Consider the following 23,811-nt stretch of genomic DNA (forward strand, 5'->3'; position numbering starts at 1 on the left):
CGGATAATCCACCATATAATGGAAGGTCTGGTATGCATTCCAGCTCTCTGTTGGTGAAAAGGACGCATTCAGTTTTGGACGGATTAAAATTAACAAGCCAGTAAGAAGCTGCCAGTATCATCTGCACCTTAAGCTTTGTAGTTTTGTGGTTTGTCATTTATGTATATAATCATGATTTCAGTTATCTGGATTTGATTTATTGTGTATCGGGGTTTTGTCTCCAAGAAAGGCAGGGCTTTTTCATGATCACCAGTAGAAGAAATCGAGCAAAATTGCTTATCAATAGAGTTTGGTTTTTCAGTACTTGAATAGACCAGTTCTGAGTCAACAACATGGAGGGGATGAATTATTAATGAGCCATTATTTGTTTCGATTTGTTTTATTGCTTTTAAACAGAAGAACGTCCAAGATTTCGAAAAAAATATTTTCATGTTTCTCTTTTTGAAGTAATTTACTATATTAGTTTGCTATATTGTATCTTGTTACATGATGGGGACTGTCAGTTTTAATGTTTTTCTCTCAGCCTTTCTCTTTCTGTTGCTATTAGTGATTACATAAGTGGTTAGAGAAAACATTTATCACATTCACGTATATGTATGATTGTGTATTCTGGTGCAGAACACTCCAATATGACACGTGACCTTTATACTGGTTATTTTGACCTTTTACTGCGAGTATAGTGCACACAAAGTACCAAACACTTCCCGATTTCCATCATTACTTGAACAATAATACAGATAAGCATCAATTGCAACACATCTTAACGTACTAAAACGAACAGTGGTTGAATTTCGTATCGTGGAAAATAGGCCGTTTAACACTGAACGACCAATTAACATGTACAACATCTTTAGATCAATTTCGAGTCGAAAAGGCTGCTGATGTAATTAAAATTGAGACAGGAGGAAGGAATTTTCCTGTTACACACTGAAGCGTTACAAAGGATTTTTTCACACATTTCTCAAAGGAAAATGAGGGACGAAGTCAGAATGTCTTATTTGGAATATTGATTTAACTTTCAAACAGCAAAACCCCCAATGGAATTTATCCAATCTTAAGATATGGCGTAAAAGGCTGGTTTACCAAGAACAGTTAAGTGTAAACTTTAAATGACGTTTAAACACACTTCAGTATTCAAAGAATAGTGGTTGAAAGAGATGTAGTAATGGCAATATACAGCGTCCGAACTTTGTAATTCAGAAAGCTTACGATATAATACAAATATGAAACGGTCAAAATGTAAAGTCCACTTATGTCCACAAGTCAAGCAAAAAGGAATAGTCATCTATCCAACGTTGAGCATTTGTAGGTAGTAAGTCCTTCTGAAACAAATGACCAAGTACTCTTTTCCAAACACTGCTATTTGACCTCTTTCCGCGTGGATTCGAGTCTCAGGCTCAGCCTATGTGGGTATGTGAAAAATCTTGCAAGTAGCTTCACGTGGATCGGTATTTCTTCCCAGAGGTTGCCCGGTTTCTTCCTGCACCAGATATATTAACCGCCAATTACTGCCAATTAAACCCACAAAATCACAATCCACAAACCCTAGTGTCGCAATTTTTTTAAACATTGGGTGTAATTTTCCTATCATACATTGTTGCATATAAAGGATTCTATCAATCTCGTTATCGCAGACAGAACGAGATTATCACGACCCTTCCATCATATTTGATTTTTATACGAATTTTTTAAAAAAAAGTATTACAGAATTATTTACTTCCTTCCGAATACTCTTCTTATAAAAATTGAATGACTTTCCTATTTCAAAGGAGATTGATTTCCATTTTTTGTTTGTTTATTGATGTGAAAAGGTTTTTGTCTATCTTATTCAAGATTACTGCAGTGACTGAGCACTTGGCTATGATATTATAAGCGACATGTGACACAATTTACAACGACGTCACAGTGAAAAGTCTCTGAACCTCCAAGGTTAGAGCGTACTCCTCGGATGCGGGAGGTCGCGGATTCGAACGACACAAAATTGATACTAACAGTTGCCTCGCTATGCACTCAGCATTAAGAGGTTGTTGTTAGGACTGGTCAGGATAGTGTGACTGGGTGGGACATGATGCTACATGTCCGCGGTATGATGATCCTGTGCTAGACAGCACTGTAAACTGCCGTACTGCAGAGATCCTAGCGATACGACTGAATTTTGTTAAAGCTACGTTAAAAAATCCAAAACCTCTCTCTCTCTCTCTCTCTCACACACACACACACACACACACACTATGCAGTACGGTTCTTTCTGCATTGCTATTGTTTTTTATATATTATTTTTTATTATTTCAGTCTGTGAGAGTAGATACAAGGTTGGATCCAGTTAACGGGCTGAAGTATTACTGCGCAAAATTCATGTACTATGGCTTGGATGACCCAAGGTCAAAACAGCCTTCCGGCAACGATATATTCTGAAAGAGGCTGAGCTGTGCGGAGCGTGGTATGATGGTGTGAGTAAACATCATGAGGCTACGATTGAAAACAATTTTTGCATGTATCCAGAGTAAACATTTCTAAGATAAGTAACTGGCGTAATGGATGGGCCCAGTCGTCCGGTACAGACTATCAAATAGTCATGACATAAACGAAGTTATTATCGATGTAGTAACTAGCAAGGACTTGCGGGCAGTTCAGAGAGGCCACTGTTTATATCCGGGATCGTTTACTAACAAAGGATGAGGTAGTTCTAAGCGAGGTAAATATATCTAAGTGAAATGAACTCTGGGAAGGTGTCGAAAAGATGAGATTGATAAAACATAAGTATATAATAGTTATATATATTTGACCAGTCCTATCTAACTTACAAATGACACCGGTCATGTTGATATTCTGTATAGATTATTTCATTTGTATAATTTGATCACAGATATTTTTATATGGCGATTTTTCAGTTGATTTGGTTTGCCATCGATTCCTTGCAAGATCATTTTATAACACCCAGTCCACTTCTCCCTTCAGGACATGTGTGATATTGTCAGTGGTCAAGTACGTGGAGATTTGTAAACGACGTCAAGGTGTAATCGAGTGCGAACCAGATTAAACGTCGCACTGTAATGTCACCCAGTCACCTTTTCTTGACCAAGTTTTGTGTCCAGTCGTCATTGTAAAAATCCATAGTGATCAATGACCTTCATCTTGGCGCAGATCGCTCAGTAATCAGTAATATTAGTATTCAAATTTAGAACATAAAATAATATTTTATTTAAGACCAGCGAAAGTGTTAACATGACCATTTTTACGTACACCTTAAAAAGATACACTTTTCATTCGTAATGATACAGGCGTTTTCTCGCGATATCATGCACACAAGCATGCAAGAGGACTTAACATAGACCAGGTACTAAATGTAATTTTCCGAAGGTCTGTTAAAAATAAAAACTACAGAATATATATATATATATATATATATATATATATATATATATATATATATATATATATATATATATATATATGCGTATGCATTATGTAATTTATTTTCCTTTCTTTCATAATGCATACATGCATACGCATTATGAAAGAAAGGAAAATAAATTACTGTAAATTGACACAGATTAGACTGTAAAAAAGCTCAATTCAGTTGCTTCAGTTAAATTAATTGCATATTTATGTACTTTTTATTTGTCTGTTTCATTATCTATCAATGAATTTATATTTTTGATCAAGTGTTCTTCATAACCCCCCCCCCACTAGAGTTTTTCCCGTAAGTTATAAACATTCTTATTTCCGCCATGACATAGTACTTTCTCAAGGAAAGGAATAAATACTGTTTGTAAAATCACGAACGATGCTTTGTTTTTGCTTGCATGTAGAGACTGAAAATCAGATGAATACATTCTAACTGAAGCACAGACAGATAACATTAACAAACAACGTTTCGGCACAGGTTTTTGATTGACTTTTCTTTTTTCTCGCCATCTTAAAGGAGCATTCTGGATGACACAGCTTCAGTTTAGTGGGCATGGTTTGTTATTGATCGGAAACTGGCAAAAGCTTTCTGTCGCTGTTCCGAAAGCTGATTGGTTCACCATGGACCACACTGAATAAATTAATTCAAGGTGCATATTTGATGTTTCGCGACAACTTTTCAAACCAATACAATCACAAGCCTGTTCTGGACTTGAGTTCTTGTATCAGATAAAATTCGCCGATTCATATCAGTAATCGTAAATGAAGGCACTTGTTGATACGTGAGAATTTAGGTTTAATTATACGACTTTACACGCTGAAGCAAAGATGAATATTTGACATTTTTGCCACAAAGAGAAACTTCAGTACTTATTTTCCCCTGTGTGAACGTAAGACTTTTGTTTTCGATATGGGAGCACATTTCGACAACACGAGCGGTTATAATTTCAACGATAGTGATACTGGAGAAACTTTTCCTTCCAGGAGTGTGTATTTCTTTCCATACAAACTGAGCTTGGCCATAATGTTAAGTGTGTTTGCTCTTGTCGGAACTTTTAGCACTTTGCCAGTTTTGATTGTATACTTCAGGAAAAAGGAGACTTTAGCAATGAATACGTTTATCAAGGTGTTAGCAATACTTGACATGATGGTTTGCTCTATGATAATACCGTATACAGTCGTCTTTGAATTTCAATTGGTGACTTCAGACTTCACATGTAGGACCTTTGAGTTTCTGCGTCATTTTGCTATAGGTGCGTCCAACCTAACGTTAGTAGCGATCGCCGTGGAACGTTATTTTGCCGTTTGCAAAATCACAAAGAAGCTGTCTGTTCGGAACGTCAACTGTGGTATGTATATTATTTTAAGTTTTAGCGCTGTCTTCGCTGGACCTTCTGTATTAATATTTGCTGTTGTCGGTGACAACGAATTTGATTACATACTGAAAACAAAATCAGAAATTTCGAACACTGAGAAATTTTGTCGTTTCACATATTCAATAGTTGGTCTAACGATGGCAACTACCTACCAAATCATTCAAATGCTAACTTTCTTCCTCACCTTTGCATTAATTGTTGTCCTGTACTCAACAGTGTATTATGTTTTGTGGAAAAGAACGAAAACAAGGTGCGCGATGTTTCGTCGAGAACCATCTTGTAAGACTGCGTCTGAGTGCGGTGTGCTTTTCGGTGAACAGGATGGAGACACAGAACTGGGTAACAGTATACATGAAGAAAGGGGCGGCAACTCTTTCTCTGATAACTCACCAAAATTCATTGACAACAACGATTCTTCATCTGACGTTTCAGAGCTAACTTTCTCTAACCGAGAGACAAAAATATGCAACAGGGAGGTTGTCGAAAATAACTTTAAAGGATCAAGTAACAACAATAACAACAACCACAACATCAATAAGATTATAGTTTTTGACGATGCATCTGTACTTAGACGTTTCAAGATCGAATGCACGCCAAAACTGAAACGGAACCAGCACAAAAATGTAATCCATAGACGGAGCGCAAAGATGCTTTTCCTGTGTAGTGTGATCTATCTAGTGAGCTATCTTCCATTCTGGCTTGATGTTTTTGGATTCACAAACAATATACTTCTGAGATACTTCTTTTTTATGGGAAATGCTTCCAATCCAATTATCTACGGCATTGCAAACGATCAACTGAGACGTTCCTTCTGGGGCCTTCTGCGGGATTGGTACCAAAAAATTTGCTGCAGAAGAAATCGAACATAAGCAATGTTACCCTTCATCTTTAGAGTTGGTGCCTTGTCTACTGATATTGAAAAAAGACGTACTCAGTATTCAAAACTTAAATTTCACAATTTCTACAATTAAATAATCACGCAATAATTCTTTCATTCTTCTTGTATTCGGTTTGTTTTCAAATGGCTCCTATTAATGGAAAAAAGAACGTGATAAACGGGAAAAGAGATGTAATTTATCCATTGTAATCATCAATGATGTTTTCTGAAATATGATAAGTTTATATGGAAATATAATATGCCCATTTCTATAATTACGCGAACTCCATTTTATCATTGCAATCTTACCGTTCAAATTATTACGCCGTCATGCATTAAAATATTTCAAATTACAAAGAAATTGTACCTTCTCTTAACCATTAATATTTCTAATGATGTCACACTTTCTAAGTAGAGTCTAAAGCGCTCTCCGTTACGGATCACTGCCATCTCACCTCTGTCTGCGTAGGTTCGAGTCTCGGATTCAGCCAATGTGAGTATGTGAGAAAGCTTGTCAGTAGCTTCTCGTGGGTCGGTGGTTCTTTCTGGGGTTTTCCCGGGTTCTTCCTCCACCATTATTACTGGCCACCATGTATTGCCTATCGTGTGCTGAAAAATGGCGTTAAACCCTACAACAACAACAATAACAACAAGAACTTTCTAAGTAAAATATACCAGTTAATCAATGAGATTGATTATATATATATATATATATATATATATATATATATATATATATATATATATATATATATATATATATATATATATATATATATATACATATATACATATATACATATATACATATATATATATATATATATATATATATATATATATATATACATATATACATATATATATATATATATATATATATATATATATATATATATATATATATATATATATATATATATATATATATATATATATATATATATATATATATGATGGTTCAAAATTTTCGATGAATTTCAATTGTGACAAATATAAAAATATTGTGTCTTTATGAAAATTATTGCTTAATTGAAATATTTCTATAAATGGCAATAAAAGATTAATTTTAATTGGTAGTTGATATTCGTAGCTGCAATGGCGAAATTAGCATTGGTAGTAATTACAGCGATTTTAAGGGTGTAATGATAAGAACGGAGTTAGAGGTAATGACAGAGGTAGATGGTTGATGATGATGATGATGATGATGATGTTTCATTTAATATTTTCGTTACCATTCGAAAACGTGAAGACTGTGTAATATTTGTGAAGGTATACAATACGAAAGGGGCATGGTTTAAAGACGGTTGCTAATTTCTTCTACGCTTTTAATTTTGCAAGGTTTCTCTGGTGTTCCATGCGGATCTTCAGTCCGCCATTCCGTATGTCATGCCCATATTCGAACCATTTTGATATTACCATTGTCATCCGCGGCACGACATTCGTCGATGCACCGAAACTTGTATAAACTCGACTTTGCTTTGCTTTTAATTTACATTATGTAGCTAAATAACGCTGGGAAAGAATAGAAAACAAAGGTATGTACTAAACACAAAAACACATTTGTGCTTTGTTCCATGTCGTTATTTAAAAAATACTCCTTCGATATGGCGAATATGAATGCTTATCGGCCGAGCGCCTACGATGTATCAATAGTGCCGGATTACCAAATAGGCAGAGTAGGCACCGGCCTATGGGCCCCACGCCTTTTAAGTGTCCCGCGACAACGGATCAAAATAATATTGATACATGTATTAGGGGATAATTTGCGAGGAGGGTGGGTGGCCAAGATTTCGACTGCCTAAATGCCTCCAGCATCAAAACACCATATCGAAATCATTTTACCTGCCGACTCATAACAAAACAAACATTTAGTTTTGTGAATGTGTTGCGAGGGTCACAGATTTAGATAGGATTCTTTTTAATTAAGTGTCTTAGACTGCCCGTACTTGGTTGTTATTCTTCTTGCTTCTTTTCTTTCTTTTAAATTAATAGTTCCGTAATAATTCATGATGTTTCTCGACATTATTGAGGTCTCTCAATTTATAAAGCAACAGAAAAGCAGCTAAGTCAAAGAGCACGGGATTCTTAGTGTTGCATCTGAGAGGTCTATTTCAAGTGGACTTTGGACAACAGTGTTTACTTAAGTGTACAGAATTTATTCATTTTTGAACCCTGAAAACTGAAAAAGGTTTTGGCCTAATGTATCTCGAAGCTGAGACCTAAATAGTCATTTATAGTGTCAATACGTTTGGTTGGGTTACGAATTTATTAAGTTTGGTTGATTTAGAACATTTTAAAAGACAGACGCGCTTGAGTCGATCAAAATGCAAACAGTGAAATTCTTATTTCCTCAGCGTGTCTTCAAAATTTCTGTCTTCAGAATTAGTCAAGGGAGATCATTACAAGAAGTATATGATCAGCAAATAAAATGAATTAAAATATACGTGCGAAATATTTTCAACAATTTAGATTTATATGTCGAATAACATTCGTGGTGCTGCTGTACTTAAACCGTCTGGATCTTAAATGTGTCTGTCTGTCTGTCTGTCTGTCTGTCTATCTGTCTGTCTGTCTGTCTGTCTCTCTCGCTATCTAGGTGGCGCTCTACAGTTTCGTATTTTCTCCGGCTTTCCTCACTGGTTATACTGGCTATTTAAAAAAGACCTTGTATATCTTAGGTATAATTCAAAGAACCTTTAATTCCCTTTATTTTGGTGTATGATTGATGGGTGTAATATGGGTTATAGAGTATACAGCTTGGCCTTACTTCAGATGTGCACCTTTCAAAAAAGTGGTAGCTCTACTTGGTCATTTTCACTTCCTGAACTTCAGAAGTAAATTGTATAAAAAAGAGCTGATAACTTTTTTTTATACATTTTATATATTTGGTAATTCATTCATTGCACTTTCAGAAGCTGGTATTGTCTAGTATAGCAAAATTCATTTTCCCTATTTTAATAGCTGATATGTATAGTGTACTTTAGACTAATTCAGGCTGATTGTTTAACACAAGGGAGCAGTCATTTTAGTTAGCAGTGTACTTAAATCATGTAAAATTTCCAAAAGTACAATATCCAAAGAAATATCCACATTACATTACTGTAGCATATAGGTATGCCAACATTCCCTTCATTGTGCATTTTTTAAATGCGAACTACTTCACCTTACATACGTCACTCTCTCAAAAGTACATATTAACTGGTGAGCGCCCCCATCTATCTGTCTGTCTGTCTCTATCTATCTAATCTATTTTATCTATCTAATCTATTTTATCTATCTAATCTATTTTATCTATCTATTTTATCTATCTATCTGTCTATCTATCTGTCTATCTGTCTGTCTATCTGTCTGTCTGTCTATCTGTCTATCTGTCTGTCTATCTATCTATCTGTCTATCTATCTATCTATCTGTCTATCTGTCTGTCTGTCCATCTATCTATCTTTCTATCTATCTATCTGTCTGTCTGTCTCTATCTGTCTGTCTGTCTGTCTGTCTGTCTGTCTCTCTCTCTCTCTCTATCATCACGATCCTTTCCTTGTTGGTGATCATTTTATAGAAGTCATAAATGTGCCGGTGAAGTTAAAGATAAGTCAACTATTGTGTATGTACATGATCATGCGCAAACAATAAAAATGATGTCATACTTCATAAATCACGACGATAGGTACCCATAGTGGCGGTTTTCGTGTGTAAATGATGCACCAGCGTTGTACCAAGTTTTCGTGTGGTTTTTTTTTTTTAGTTATAATAAATAAAGATATGGGATTAAGATTGCAGTAGGCAAATGACAACGTACACACACTTTTAAATCTGTGCCGTGAATAGAGAGTCAGTGAATTTTTTTTCTAGCTCATCAGCCTGTTGATAGAAGTTTAGAAGTGTGAATTCTGTCCCATTTGTAAATTTATGAGAACAAATCGATATTAAAGTGTTGAAGTGGTGTATTTTTTTAAAAAGCTACGGGGATAGGATTTCTGGTTTTTCGTAATTACTGCGTGAGAACAAAGCATAAATTGAAAAGAAAATATCTGAATTGTATTTGTTTAAAAGCTTTTATGGCATAAAAACGTGGTGAACGCTAGTTGTCTTACAAAATAATACAAAAGGTACCAAAAATATTGATTTAAGAAGAAGAAGATATAATGCAATGTTTTAGAAATGACGTGCGTATGATTTGGATTTTTTACGTAGCTTTAACAATTTTTCAGTCATATCGCTACGATCTATGCAGTGTGGCAGTTAATAGTGATGACTGGGGCATCATGCCGTAGACATGTAGCATCATGTCGCACCCAGTCACATTATTCTGACACCAGGCCGACCAGTTCTAACACTAACCTCTTAATGCTGAGCGCCAAGCGAGGCAGCTGTTAGTACCATTTTTATTAGTCTGTGGGAAGACTAGGCCGGGGTTCGAAACCGCGACCTCCCGCATCCGAGGCGGACGCTTTAACCGCCAGGTCACCGGAGCCATTGAGAAATTATGAAGATTTACCGAATACATTGAATAACGATAGACAAGAGCTCAAGTCAGCAATAATTTAAAAGAATGAGGATATATTACTTATTTAATGTGAGTAAATATAGAAAGAGGATGTTTTCTTTGCTTGAGTTACAATAAACGTGATATTTTAATGCGTGACGACGCCACGAGTTAAAATATATCGTTATTGGAACGACAAGATGAAATATATATGGTATTTACGTAGGAAAAGAATTTGTTTATATTATATACCAAACTTTCTCCAGAATGGAAGCTTGGAAAAATATTTCAGCAAAACACCCCATCCCAACCCTTTTTCGTAAATTCACGTGACTTTCATAAGCTAATCATACAAATATCGACGACTCAGAAAGCGGTAGGATTGGGTTGATTCCATTTGTCACTTATTTTTCTAAACTTTTTGACTCTATCTGAAAACAGAGCAAGTCCGATTCAGCAATGCATCACACCGGATTAATAGTTGTGGTCAAGGAAGTGAAGGGCAACAACTACAGAGAGACGCTAACGGCGTCTGGTTAAATTTCTTCATCAAAAATTAATTTCCGTGTCTGAAATGTATTTTTTATTTGTTATCGCTCGCAAAGTAGTCGTTTTTGTTGTTGTGGGTACAACATTTGTAGATACACACAATAAAGCGTTGCATGACATGATGGGAAATCTTAAATTTTCACTTGTGAAAATATAGGAACGAAAAAGTATGAAAATTATTACGCAAACAAGTTTCTATATTCCATACTTAAGTATATAATGAAAAAGACTGGAGTTGGCAATATATACAGTACAGCTCGAAGATCTCGTACAATTTCCATCGTAAACCTGCAACTTTCCAACGACGGCTGAGATGGAATTCATGGAAAGAAAAGTTCGAGTAAAACCTCTACACATGAAGTGGCAGTCTTTGAATCAACCAGATGAATGGCAAATATGTAAATCATTCCTAGTTTGAAATGATTCAAGAAACGTTTCAAATTGCAGAAATTTAAACTTATATATATATATATATATATATATATATATATATATATATATATATATATATATATATATATATATATATATATGCAATAAACTAACAACGAACAGTGCGAAACTAGTATCTAGCTAGCCTGAGCGTTTTCGACTCTTTAATGAGTTTTTTCAAAGGTAAATACAAAACATAGACAAGACAAATAAATAAAACAGAAACAGTTATGTTTGCGAAACTTTACATGGCTGTTTCTACAGGGATTCAACCTTGTATGTGTCAGCCAGTTTTTTTTCAGCTTGTTGCTGACACTGGAAATCTTTTGTATTGACTCAGAAATTGATGAGCCATAACGACAGCTGCTATTTTATGTAAATTTATGTAAGCGCAGATTATATCCCGGATATTTCATTGTTATAGTAGTAGTAGGCTATTACGCAAATTTAGAGAATAATTTAAAAGAAAATGTTTCAGTTGCAAAAGATAATTTTATTTGTGCATGGTTGTCTTTTTCTAGTCTTCTTGGTTTAAACCGCTTGGTTTCAATGTTATAAAGTGGCGTATCCAGTAAAATTCCTTTTCTTTCCTGGTCTGGGGACTCCAGTTCGTTGTCAGTTTATTGCATGTATCTTAATCAATCCCTGACACACGTGATCTCTTGCTGGATCCAGTGCGCTTGAAAGGATTGTTATTTGCCATATGATTTGTATTTTTTACACACACACACACACACACACACACACACACACATATATATATATATATATATATATATATATATATATATATATATATATATATATATATATATATATATATATATATATATATATATATATATATATATACATACATATATATACATATATGTGTGTGTGTCTATTAAGGAGGAAAATATAAGAATTAATTTATTCATTAGAATTTTATCCCTCACAAAAATAGAAAGAAAGAAAATATATCGAAACAGAGCGCATTTACAGAATGAAATGGCGCGCTTGAAGAACGTGATGAAGCAATACAATCTAGGGAATACACTAACACGTTATAAATTACATCGCTGATGAAATGGATATAAAGACAACATTGAAAACAATGAAGCTGATTCCAAGAACGTCATTAAAACGCTGGAGAACAGAATAAAATGTGAAAGACTGGAAATGATCTAATTGACTTTGAACAAATACATGGAAATACATCCCACTGATGGTCATATGATCATGAGGACATTTTGACTTCTTTAAAAATTCATCCAATGAAGTTACTGCAGGGATTCACACAAAGGCTTTTTATCAATTATGTTCATTTTTTATTATCGTGAAAAGTTTAGCTCGTCCATAAAACCTGCAATCGCAGTGCATTACCAGAAATGAACCAGACTCAGTTTTGGATGGGTAAACTTTGTACACAGTCTGGATGATATATAAATACGTAAATCTTGCATGGTGGGTATGAATGCACAGCCGAGATGTAAGCCTTGCATAGTTTGTACATATCAAACTGAAAACGTGAACCTTGCATAGTGTGTATGGATAAAACTAAACCATGTAAACCTTGCATAGTGTGTATGAATGAAATTAAAACACGTAAATCTTGCATAGTGTGTATGAATGAAATTAAAACATGTGAACCTTGCATAGTGTGTATGGATGAAACTAAAACATGTAAACCTTGCATAGTGTGTATGAATGAAATTAAAACACGTGAACCTTGCATAGTGTGCATATATGAAACTGAAAACGTAATCCTTGTATAGTGTGTATATATGAAACTAGAACATGAAAACCTTGCATAGTGTGTGTGAATGAAATTAAAACATGTTTATCATGCATAGTGTGTATGAATGAAATTAAAACACGTGAACCTTGTATAGTGTGCATATATGAAACTAGAACATGAAAACATTGCATAGTGTGTATGAACGAATTTAAAACATGTGAACCTTGTATAGTGTGTATGGATGAAAATAAAACATGTAAACCTTGCATAGTGTGTATGAATGAAATTAAAACACGTGAACCTTACACAGTGTGTATATATGAAACTGAAAACGTAAACCTTGTATAGTGTGTATATATGAAACTAGAACATGAAAACATTGCATAGTGTGTATATATGAAACTAGAACATGAAAACATTGCATAGTGTGTATATATGAAATTAAAACATGTTTATCATGCATAGTGTGTATGAATGAAATTAAAACACGTGAACATTGTATAGTGTGTATATTTGAAACTAGAACATGAAAACATTGCATAGTGTGTATATATGAAATTAAAACCTGTTTATCATGCATAGTGTGTATGAATGAAATTAAAACACGTGAAGATTGTATAGTGTGTATATATGAAACTCTAATATGTAACACATTGATGAAAATTTTATATTCAGGTTTCAGAAAACTGTCAGTTATTAATAACTGAAATTAAACCATTACATTATACAATCATTTTAATAGGTGGCCTTGTCTGGAACGTTGTTACACAGATGGAACGAATAACAGTTTGTTGTAAAATATTACAAATGTAACAGAGAAAGACTGATAGAGAAAATGAAACAATGAAATACAAAATAACAGAGATTCAAAGATTGTGTAAACAAACCTGCATTAGTTTTGTGTTAAAATAAAGGAAATTAACAGATTGAAGAGAAAAATAAACACAGTATTACACGGGATTGTGGAAAACGGTAAATAAAGCATCAGTATATTTGAACAAGAACAACATATCCCATAGGATCCGAATAAGCAAACATTGTTCAATACGTGAATTCTTAGCAAAGCAAAAATTTTATCTTAGATAAATGAACTCCAGATTTAAGACATAAAAAAGAAGACGAAGAGAAAGAATATGTAGGTTGATCAATGTACTCTTTACCGAAACTTAATCTAACGGACTGACTTGGTCAGGTCATCCTATCACAGCTGGCGGCAGAACTGTTCACAACTTCAGTGCTTGTCATAACGAAGGAATATAACGCGATAAAAATGTACCAGTCTGATACAAATCATCCAACATGAGGGCTACATGTTAAACGTTGTGATGACTCTGTGAAAACTAAAGATCCGAGTTTGATATGTAATTTTGGCTTACCTGTAATTACCTGCTAAACTGACCAGCGCGGATGTCAAGATCTGCTCATGGGATGTTTTTAATCTTGGGACAGACAAAATATACCAAAGATTGTAAAAGTTGTATAAAAATTTCATTTTTTTTAGATGCGAAAACCGCTATTCATTGGTAAATTACCTTTACTCGATGACGATGAATTGAATCATATATTCGAAATAATTTAATCTGTATCATTAATAGAGTTCGACCACATCATGACTGGAGATACATGAATAGAAACTACAAATGCTTGAGAGACAATGGTCCAGCAGAGCATAATACTATAGGCCAAGTCTCTGGGAAGACTACTCATGATGCTGTGTTAATTGCTTGCAAATGTAAATATGGATCGCAATGCTGAATACTGAAGGACATAGTAAGCTGATGCATTAAATTATCTGACAGATAAGGAAAAGCTAAAAGGTTTGACATACCTCTTTCTTCAGTATGCCAGTGGTCCGATAGATGAAGACATTGCAAGTTTAAATCAAAACATTAAGTACAAATTAGAGCACATGTTAATGTTACACATTATGTTTCGACATCACCAGATAATGTTAAAACCCTAAAGGAGCTATTACGACACAGATGGAAAGATCGTGGTAAATTCCAGCAAAGTATACCAGATTCTAATGTTAAATTGGACTATGTGTCTGGCAGTGATGGTACTTTTTTTAAAAGAGTGAAACGGTAAATGAAATGAGGAATATCGTAGGATACCACACCAGTTTGCATAGACCAAATGACTTGTTTAATGCTTGGTTGAAACTCTAAAATCTATACTGAGGTGTGAAAAAGAGGTATTCCAAGGACTGATAGAGGGTGTTTGAGTGTACGAGTGTTACGAACCTATGGTCTTGAACTCAATTCCAAGTATACATATTTACATTCAAGTTATAATGATCTTGAAATGTAATCTGCAATCATAGACAAAAACTAGCTATCTAATAAGTTGTTAACAGAATGACCCTTACAATCTATAATCACGGGGAAAAGCCAACACACATTACAAATTAAAAACATAACAATAGTAGAGGTAAAAACGTGGGCAAGAAAAGGGTAAAAGTTATGTAAAGAAAAAAGATTGTGTCGACGACAAAATTTACTCGAAATACATTGCCTTCGGCAACAATGCTCTAATTGTCAGGTCTGCGAGTATAATTTAATTCTCGAACGTTTAAAGAAATAAATCGGATTCTCGTACTTACAGTTATTTAGAATCGCCAAAAATAATATTGACTATGAAAAACGATAATGTATTTTGATACCCATGGTTGCCATAGTTACCGTGGACTTACCTCTTAATTTTCTTCGGGATGCACTTCTTTGGTAGCCTAGTGGTTAGAGCGTCCGCCTCGGATGCGGAAGGTCGCGGGTTCGAACACCGGGAGAGTCATACCAAAGACTTATAAAAATGGTAATCGCAGCTGTTTCGCTAGGCGCTCAGCGTTAAGAGGTTACTGTTAGGACTGGTCGGCCTGGTGTCAGGATAATGTGACTGGGTGGGCCATGATTCTACGTGTCTGGGCATTATGTCCTAATGCTAGACATCACTATAAACTGCCACACTACAGACATCATAGCAATATGACTGAAAAAGTGTTAAAGCTACGTTAAAAATCCAAATTTCTCTCTCGCTCTCTCTCTCTCACCACACACACACACACATACACACTTTCTCTCTCTCTCTCTCTCTCTCTCTCTCTCTCTCTCTCTCGGATGCTTTGTTTATACGATTAATAAAAAAATGCAAACAAGAGACAAACTAATGGCAAAACAAATGATATAACTTATTCAGCAAGGAACCAAACAATGTAATAATCAATCTTAAACAACCTGCCTATTACACTACGAATAAGTATAGACAATATTTTACTGCACTTTCAGATAAACTCGAGAAATAATCTGTTAAATATTTAAAACCCTGTTAGAGTTTTTTAAACCACTGAGTGTCCGTAAGTTGGTGATGGAGAAGCAGGAATAGATCGAGGCTAAACACAACCAGTTACATATTTTACTGGATTTTGCACAGACAGAGCAACTGTTGATAATATGATTGTCAATGGTATAGCTATTTTATATATTGTTAGACTCTCTTCTTTTGAATATCAATTTGAGAATTGTCTCTGAGACGAAGTCTACCGGCTATAGTTCCTTTACAGTTTTCTATTGTATGCTTGGAAATATTTCGTACTTTTTAAATAGTTATGGTTAGATGGAACGTAACAAGTGTAACATCGTTTAGGTCTTCTCGCAATTGTCTATTTTCTAGATAATATTGTTTTCATTAATTTCTTCTTCAGACATTTTTATGTGTACGATGTTTGTTCTAAACAGCTGCCGTTCTTCAGGAGGAGACATCAACGGCTTTTTTGTATCCTCCCATCTCATTTCTAAAGTCTTCGTCTCAATTATTCGGTGCAGTATTTCTTCTGTAATTGCAGGACTTAATTGTTTTGCATCATTCAACGTTTTGTCTGTAATAGTTTCTCCAGTACTTTGCATTACTTCCCTTCGTAAACCGCTAGGTTCAAATGGATAGTTTATTTATATTTCGCCTTCTCCTCTGAGTCTGATATAGTTCGGTACACACCTTTGGTATATCTTCTTACAAACTAAATGACCGTCTCATGATTTGTTAATACTTCCTCCCGTTTATTCTACTTTTGCTCAGACAGTATACCTGTTACATTATCATCAAAAGCACTAGAAAGATTGTATGGATCATCGTATTGATATTATGTTGGTTTTGTATCGTCATCATTAGATTCATAATGTTTACTTTCATTGTCAAATTCTTACTACCCTCAGATATTATTTCTCTATTTAAGTAGCTGAGAAATGGACGAGTCACGTCCAGGAAAAGAACCGGGATTAAGAGAAGACACACATAAATATAGCCAGTTGTCACCGAAATAATACAGTATAGATTGAAATAGAAACTGACTTCAACTATTCAAAATGGAACATAAAAAAATATAATAAGTAACACTTTGAACAAAACCGAGTTAAAAAGATGAAAAAGGAATAGACCATACTGTGTGAAATCTTTTTAAATACTCGAGCTGCAAAATTTCTAAATCATTATCAGATGCCCTAATTTACACTGTGACAGAAACACTATTTCAAAAGACAACTTGGTCATTCTACAAAATATACTTAAAGATGACCGCGGAACATTATGCGGAATTAGATACTTTGAATTGTTTGTGTCATTAAGCTAGGTTTGTCTCTGTCCATAACGAGTGCAAGTTTGATGACATTCAAGCATACATTTAAAAGAAGAACAAAAATACAAATAATAATGAAATAAAAATGTCGTTGTGACTACGAGACACTTCTTTGCACTTTCTGTGTAAGAGTTACTACTTATCAACATCCTTATCTCCCCTGGAAAGGTACCCCTTTGGCCTGATGCCTCCTCTGGCGCTGTCGCTCCATGACATGGCAACTCCGACTGCATTGCTGTTGCTGCATTTGCGCCTTTAACGTTCTTGCTACAATAGTTAGCATCCCCTGAACCCCTTTGCATTATTCGATAAAGTCCAACTCGGAGAATGCATACGAATGAAGAACATGAGTGATGACACAATGTCCTACAAGATTAAACACTTTTCCCCACGATCTTCTATTTCTTTACTTTATGTCGTTTTCGAATTTTAGACGTGCTTTCCCAGGCTATCGTGTATATTGTATTGGACCTGTGGAAACATGTCCATTGTTGTTCAGGATCAGAACAATTAAATTACAAACACGGTATAACACAACCAATGTGAAGATCACCTTTTAATACACTTTTGAATTTTGTAAAGTGTGATCTCCTTCAATAATGTTCAATTGACCGTACGTGGTAAAATGACGTACCTGACCTAATGTTATCTCTTAGTGCTCATACAATTCTATTTCTAAAAGTTTTGTGTTATCCAGGGGTTTCTATCCTTGTGGTATCTGTGCTTAATTTATTCGTCTTCTCTGTATTCAGTTTTCCATTTTTCGTCGCATTTAATTTTTTATCTCTTTTTTCTTCTTTCGGTTTTTTAAGTTACCCATTCTTGTCGTTTTGCCATCTTTACACATTTGCCTTTTGATTTTCTGTATTTTCTCATATACCACAAGACAGCATAACATTAAACGGAATAAAATACTTTACTGGTGTTTTGTTATTTAAGTTGATGTTTCTTTATCTCCACAAAGGTTATTATAAAGTAAGTTCTTTTCAAAGCAATAAGACATATGCCTTAACATAATTTATGGCAACACTTAAATCGTGTTCAGACATTTCAATTCTTTTACGATTTTTATCAAGTTTCTATATGTTATTAAAGTTAATAATTCTCTGTTAAATAAAGGTGAGCACTGCGAAAATATACGACCTTAGAAAATAGTGAATTTACTTTTACTATTACGATGTAATTTATCTCAATGCAAAGGAGCATGCGAATCAGACAACCCTTTCATGTTTACATACAAAATACCACAAAAACATGACGATCATAACGAAATTCCACATTTCAAGCCAGGTTGAAAACTGCACGAATGAATGATGGGAGCCATAACAATTATATGTAATAAGATTTGAGGAATAACGGCAAATAGTTTTGCACGTAATGTAAATGGATAAAAATCTATAGCCTCAATGTCACTTATGTAGAAGGAACAATTCGTCTCCTGGTCTCAATAAAATCGACCGCTGAGTATCGAACTTCTATATTTGACCTTTTTAACCACTATTTTATATGACTATTTTATTGATAATCTTGCCCAAAAAATGTAGATGAAACATAATGTGCATAATTCTATATTGATAAATTTATAGCAATAATATGAGTGTTTTATACTCGGAAGCACGAGTGGTATGTAATTCTCAATTGGTTTTCTAAATATTTCTCTCCTGAGAACTTAACGTCATATAAAATATGTACACATAAAATGTGGTGCTTACACTCACAAATGCTGATCCAGATATGCCCTATTTCGGTGGCTCGTCTACGTAATTATTAAAGAACTTAAAGTGTCAACAAGACATTTAATGCCGGCCTGGTGTATACAGCCATGAACGCGCATGATCCAGATGCTCAACGAGAGAAGTTCGTATTCATTTGATGTTCCCTTGTTGAAAGCTTCTTAAAGTAGCGATGCCTTCAAGTTAATAAGAAAGTTCGCTACAAACAGTTTTTTTTTTCTGTATTTTATGTCGTTGTTTTCATCGCAGGTATCCTTGCAGAGCTATTGTCCATTTAGTGTGACTTTTTATTTTAGTTGTGACGTTTCCAGAAGCTTGCTAATTCGTGACTCTGTGTTTTATTTCCTAGCATTATCTGTATTTTTCGTGCTGTTTAGATTAGTAAGACGTATTTTCTGCGTACGATTTTATATTTCATAATGCTAGTTTAATTGAACTCTTTAAGACTACAATAATAGTTCATAATATTTATATACAAATTACAAGAAGTTATATAATATTTATATACTATTAATATAAAATACAATAAGTCATTTGAATTAGTTTTATTTTTGGGGGTGGGTTGAGTTGATACTCTTGATTGTGATTATATATATATATATATATATATATATATATATATATATATATATATATATATATATATATATATATATATATATATATATATATAACTTTCTTTGCCTCTTTATTTATTCCGTCCTTAATTTTAATACATTCTGATGCTGATGCTATTGTTGAAATTTATACTGCAAGTCCTAAAACTAAATTAAATTGATACTGCACATTTGCGTTACATTTAATTTAAATGTACACCGTACCAAGTGTTAAGATTAATTTAAATGTATACTGCACATTTGCGTTACATTTAATTTAAATGTACACCGTACCAAGTGTTAAGATTAATTTAATGTATACTGCACATTTGCGTTACATTTAATTTAAATGTACACCGTACCAAGTGTTAAGATTAATTTAAAATGTATACTGCACATTTGCGTTACATTTAATTTAAATGTACACCATACCAAATGTTAAGATTAATTTAAATGTATACTGCACATTTGCGTTACATTTAATTTAAATGTACACCGTACGAAGTGTTAAGATTAATTTAAAATGTATACTGCACATTTGCGTTACATTTAATTTAAATGTACACCATACCAAGTGTTAAGATTAATTTAAATGTATACTGCACATTTGAGTTAATTTAATTTAAATGTACACCGTACCAAGTGTTAAGATTAATTTAAAATGTATACTGCACATTTGAGTTCATTTAATTTAAATGTACACCGTACCAAGTGTTAAGATTAATTTAATGTATACTGCACATTTGCGTTACATTTAATTTAAATGTACACCGTACCAAGTGTTAAGATTAATTTAATGTATACTGCACATTTGCGTTACATTTAATTTAAATGTACACCGTACCAAGTGTTAAGATTAATTTAAATGTATACTGCACATTTGCGTTACATTTAATTTAAATGTACACCGTACCAAGTGTTAAGATTAATTTAAAATGTATACTGCACATTTGCGTTAATTTAATTTAAATGTACACCGTACCAAGTGTTAAGATTAATTTAATGTATACTGCACATTTGCGTTACATTTAATTTAAATGTACATCGTACCAAGTGTTAAGATTAATTTAAAATGTATACTGCACATTTGCGTTAATTTAATTTAAATGTACACCGTACCAAGTGTTAACATTAATTTAATGTATACTGCACACGTATTAAAATTAAATTTGTTTCAATACATAAACGTTCACCTCGATGAATTTCGATATCTGTAGTTAATTATTGATCGAGGATCAGCTCATGAATAAAGCATAAATGATGATATAATACCATCTCAGAATGATGTGCTTTCGATTTTTTCGTCACCTGTATTATGAGAACGACAACAGGTGTAAAGATTACTGATAACTTAATTATTTACATTTGCCATCAGACGCCTATATATGTGTGTTAGTTCATTTACTCTGCTGAACAATAATTTATTTGCATCCGATCAGCTGGTCAAGTGGTCTAAATAAGTTTAGGTCGTATCTGATTCATCTTGGTATAAAAAAATTAGAAAGCTAACAACAGTTACGTCCGAATTTTGTATCAGGTGGAGTTACGAACAGTCAGACTGGATACCAGGACGTACAGATCTAATCAGAAGACTTAATGTTTTAAAAATAAATAAGTCTGTGTAATTGAGAATCTCACATTTTTTTTGTTTACTTTAATCGTAAAAAGTAAATAATAGGGTTTTTACATACTGGCACAAATAACACGTATTATTAGACTATTAGCAAAAATTCATGACATATGAGTCGTCAATTAGCAAGATATAAAATCTAGTATTTCTTTTTAAAAAATGGCTCTAGTTGGAGCAGCAGAACTCTAACATGGCCATAAATAGATCATGTGATTTTCAAGCGAGGTGTAATTCGCTTGCCATCTGGAAATAAACTAAGGGTCAATGAATATCAAACAACCTCCCGTTCAAAGTTAAAATTAAGATATTTAATTTATAATTTATGATCCAGATATATGAAACGGTTTATTACAATTATTATTATTATTATTATTATTATTATTATTATTATTATTAGTTTGTTGATTATTTTTATGTGGAAATTATCCACCAAAGAAAAGCTAGACTTCAATAGACAATCGTCAACTGTGGTGTCACTTAGGGGGGTGCGGGTGGGGGTTGCGCACCGCACCGGGTGACACCATTAGAAGGGGGTGACACCAAAATGACTGTCTGTGAAATTTTTGAGTTTTTGTGCAAGAAAGAGGTTCATGGGGCTGACACCATGAGTTACCGCACATGACTGTCTATACAATTTTTGAAGTTGTGCAGGAAGGGGGTCCATGGGGGTGACACAGAGAGTTTAAATTTTTGTGGAGGAAGGAGGTCCATGGGGGTGACACCATGAGTTACCGCACTGGGTGACACCAACCCTAGTGATGCCACTGATCGACACTTTGTACAAGTGATGTCTCTTTGGATAAAGTCAGAGGCCATTCAGTGTAAAAATACATTATACCAAATTTGGTGTTCATTCATGTATGACAAAAATTATTTAAGCAGAAAACCTAAAATCTGCAATATTTAAACGCGTGACTATGAAGATTCTTTCTAAACAGAAACTGTTGTTCCTGAATGATCCCTGGCACTTTAATCTCTTTAACGCGTAAAAAGCGCGCGTGTGTGTGTGTGTGTGTGGATTTTTAACGTATCTTAAACAATGTTTCAGTCATACTGCTACGATGTCTGCAATGTGACAATTTATAGTAATGTCTAACAATGGGGCATCATGCCGCAGACATGTACCATACTCAGTCACATTATCCTGACACCAGGCCGACTAGTCCTAACACTAACCTCTTAATGCTGAGTGCCAAGCGAGGCATCTGTTAGTACAATTTTTATAAGTCTTTGGTATGACTCGGCCGGGGATCGAATCCACGACTTCCCGCATCCGAGGCGGACGCTCTAACCACTAGGCCACCGGAGCTTTAACGCGTAAAAAGCAAACACTGCGGGTTATATGTTTATTCATCTATTAAACAAAACTGATTCTTCTTTCCTTCTTAGAGGTAACTACTAAAGTTAATGTGATGTTCGTAAAGCAATGGTCCGCACGGCCAATATAGTGGTTAAGAGATTCTGTATATGGTATTAGTTTAACCCCAAAAATGTTATTTTTGTTGGGTTTAACGCCAGTTTCAGCACACGATAGGCTATACATGCCGGCCAGTATTAATTGTGGAGGAAGAATCCGGGAAAATCCCGGAAAGAACCACCGACCCACGAGAAGCTACTGGCAAGCTTTCTCACATACCCTCATTGGCCGAATTGGAGACTCGAACCCATGCAGACAGAGGTGAGATGGCAGTGATCCGTAACGGACAGCGCTTTAGACCACTCGGCCACTCGAGGCCCCTCCCAAAAAGGTATGTGAGGTTTAGAGGGTAATACATTCATATCGTTCTGGCTTACCAGGGTGTGTGGAGTATTAGTATTATGACCGTCTGTAACACAATAAAGCCTGCCACGAAGGAGTTGGATGCGGGGCTTTTGTGACGGTCATAATAGTTTGTACACTCGGATAAACTAATATGGTCGACAGTTTCTTCCAGCTTATCATGTTCCTTTAACCCAAGAATCCCCTCACACGTCACCATACATTGATTCTACACAATGGGTGCATCAAGCGAATGATGGGTTTTATGCTCCAAAGTTTGTGGAGTTCATATTCCACATATTTAGATAATATGAATAACATGCCGATATATAAATAGTTTAAATCATTATATAGAGTCATCCATTAAAACACGGGTGATTGCTGGACAGCTTTGGATGCATACTCTGCCGTTTCGTTGCACTTTATGAAGTTAATACCAAGGTACTTTAAAAGCAAACTGTACAGAATAATAAGAGTGCCATAGGTATTGTCATTCTTACATTTACTGGAGACTCACTATTATTTTATAACCTTCGTATCAGCTCTCTAGGTAATGACTGTCAATGATTTTCCTTGTTAGTGACACGATTCAGGAAATCAAATAAAGATTCCTTTTTCAG

General features: G+C 34.4%; 1 protein-coding gene across 1 annotated transcript; it reads left to right on the top strand.

The window, feature by feature from the left end:
- Positions 1-3,954: 3,954 nt before the first annotated feature.
- LOC149792532 (uncharacterized) lies at positions 3,955-5,770 on the top strand. Its single transcript, XM_089969405.1, has one exon. The coding sequence runs from the start codon at positions 4,319-4,321 to the stop codon at positions 5,651-5,653; it is 1,335 nt and encodes a 444-aa protein (XP_089825531.1). The 5' UTR covers positions 3,955-4,318; the 3' UTR covers positions 5,654-5,770.
- Positions 5,771-23,811: the final 18,041 nt, after the last annotated feature.

This window comes from Sinohyriopsis cumingii, chromosome 9 (genome assembly GCF_028554795.1).
Source record: "Sinohyriopsis cumingii isolate HCF-2022 chromosome 9, ASM2855479v2, whole genome shotgun sequence".
In the NCBI taxonomy this organism is placed as follows: Eukaryota; Metazoa; Mollusca; class Bivalvia; order Unionida; family Unionidae; genus Sinohyriopsis; species Sinohyriopsis cumingii.

Bases quoted from the DNA above. Each gene is read 5' to 3' on its own strand.
- LOC149792532 (XM_089969405.1), top strand. From the start codon at position 4,319: ATGGGAGCACATTTCGACAACACGAGCGGTTATAATTTCAACGATAGT.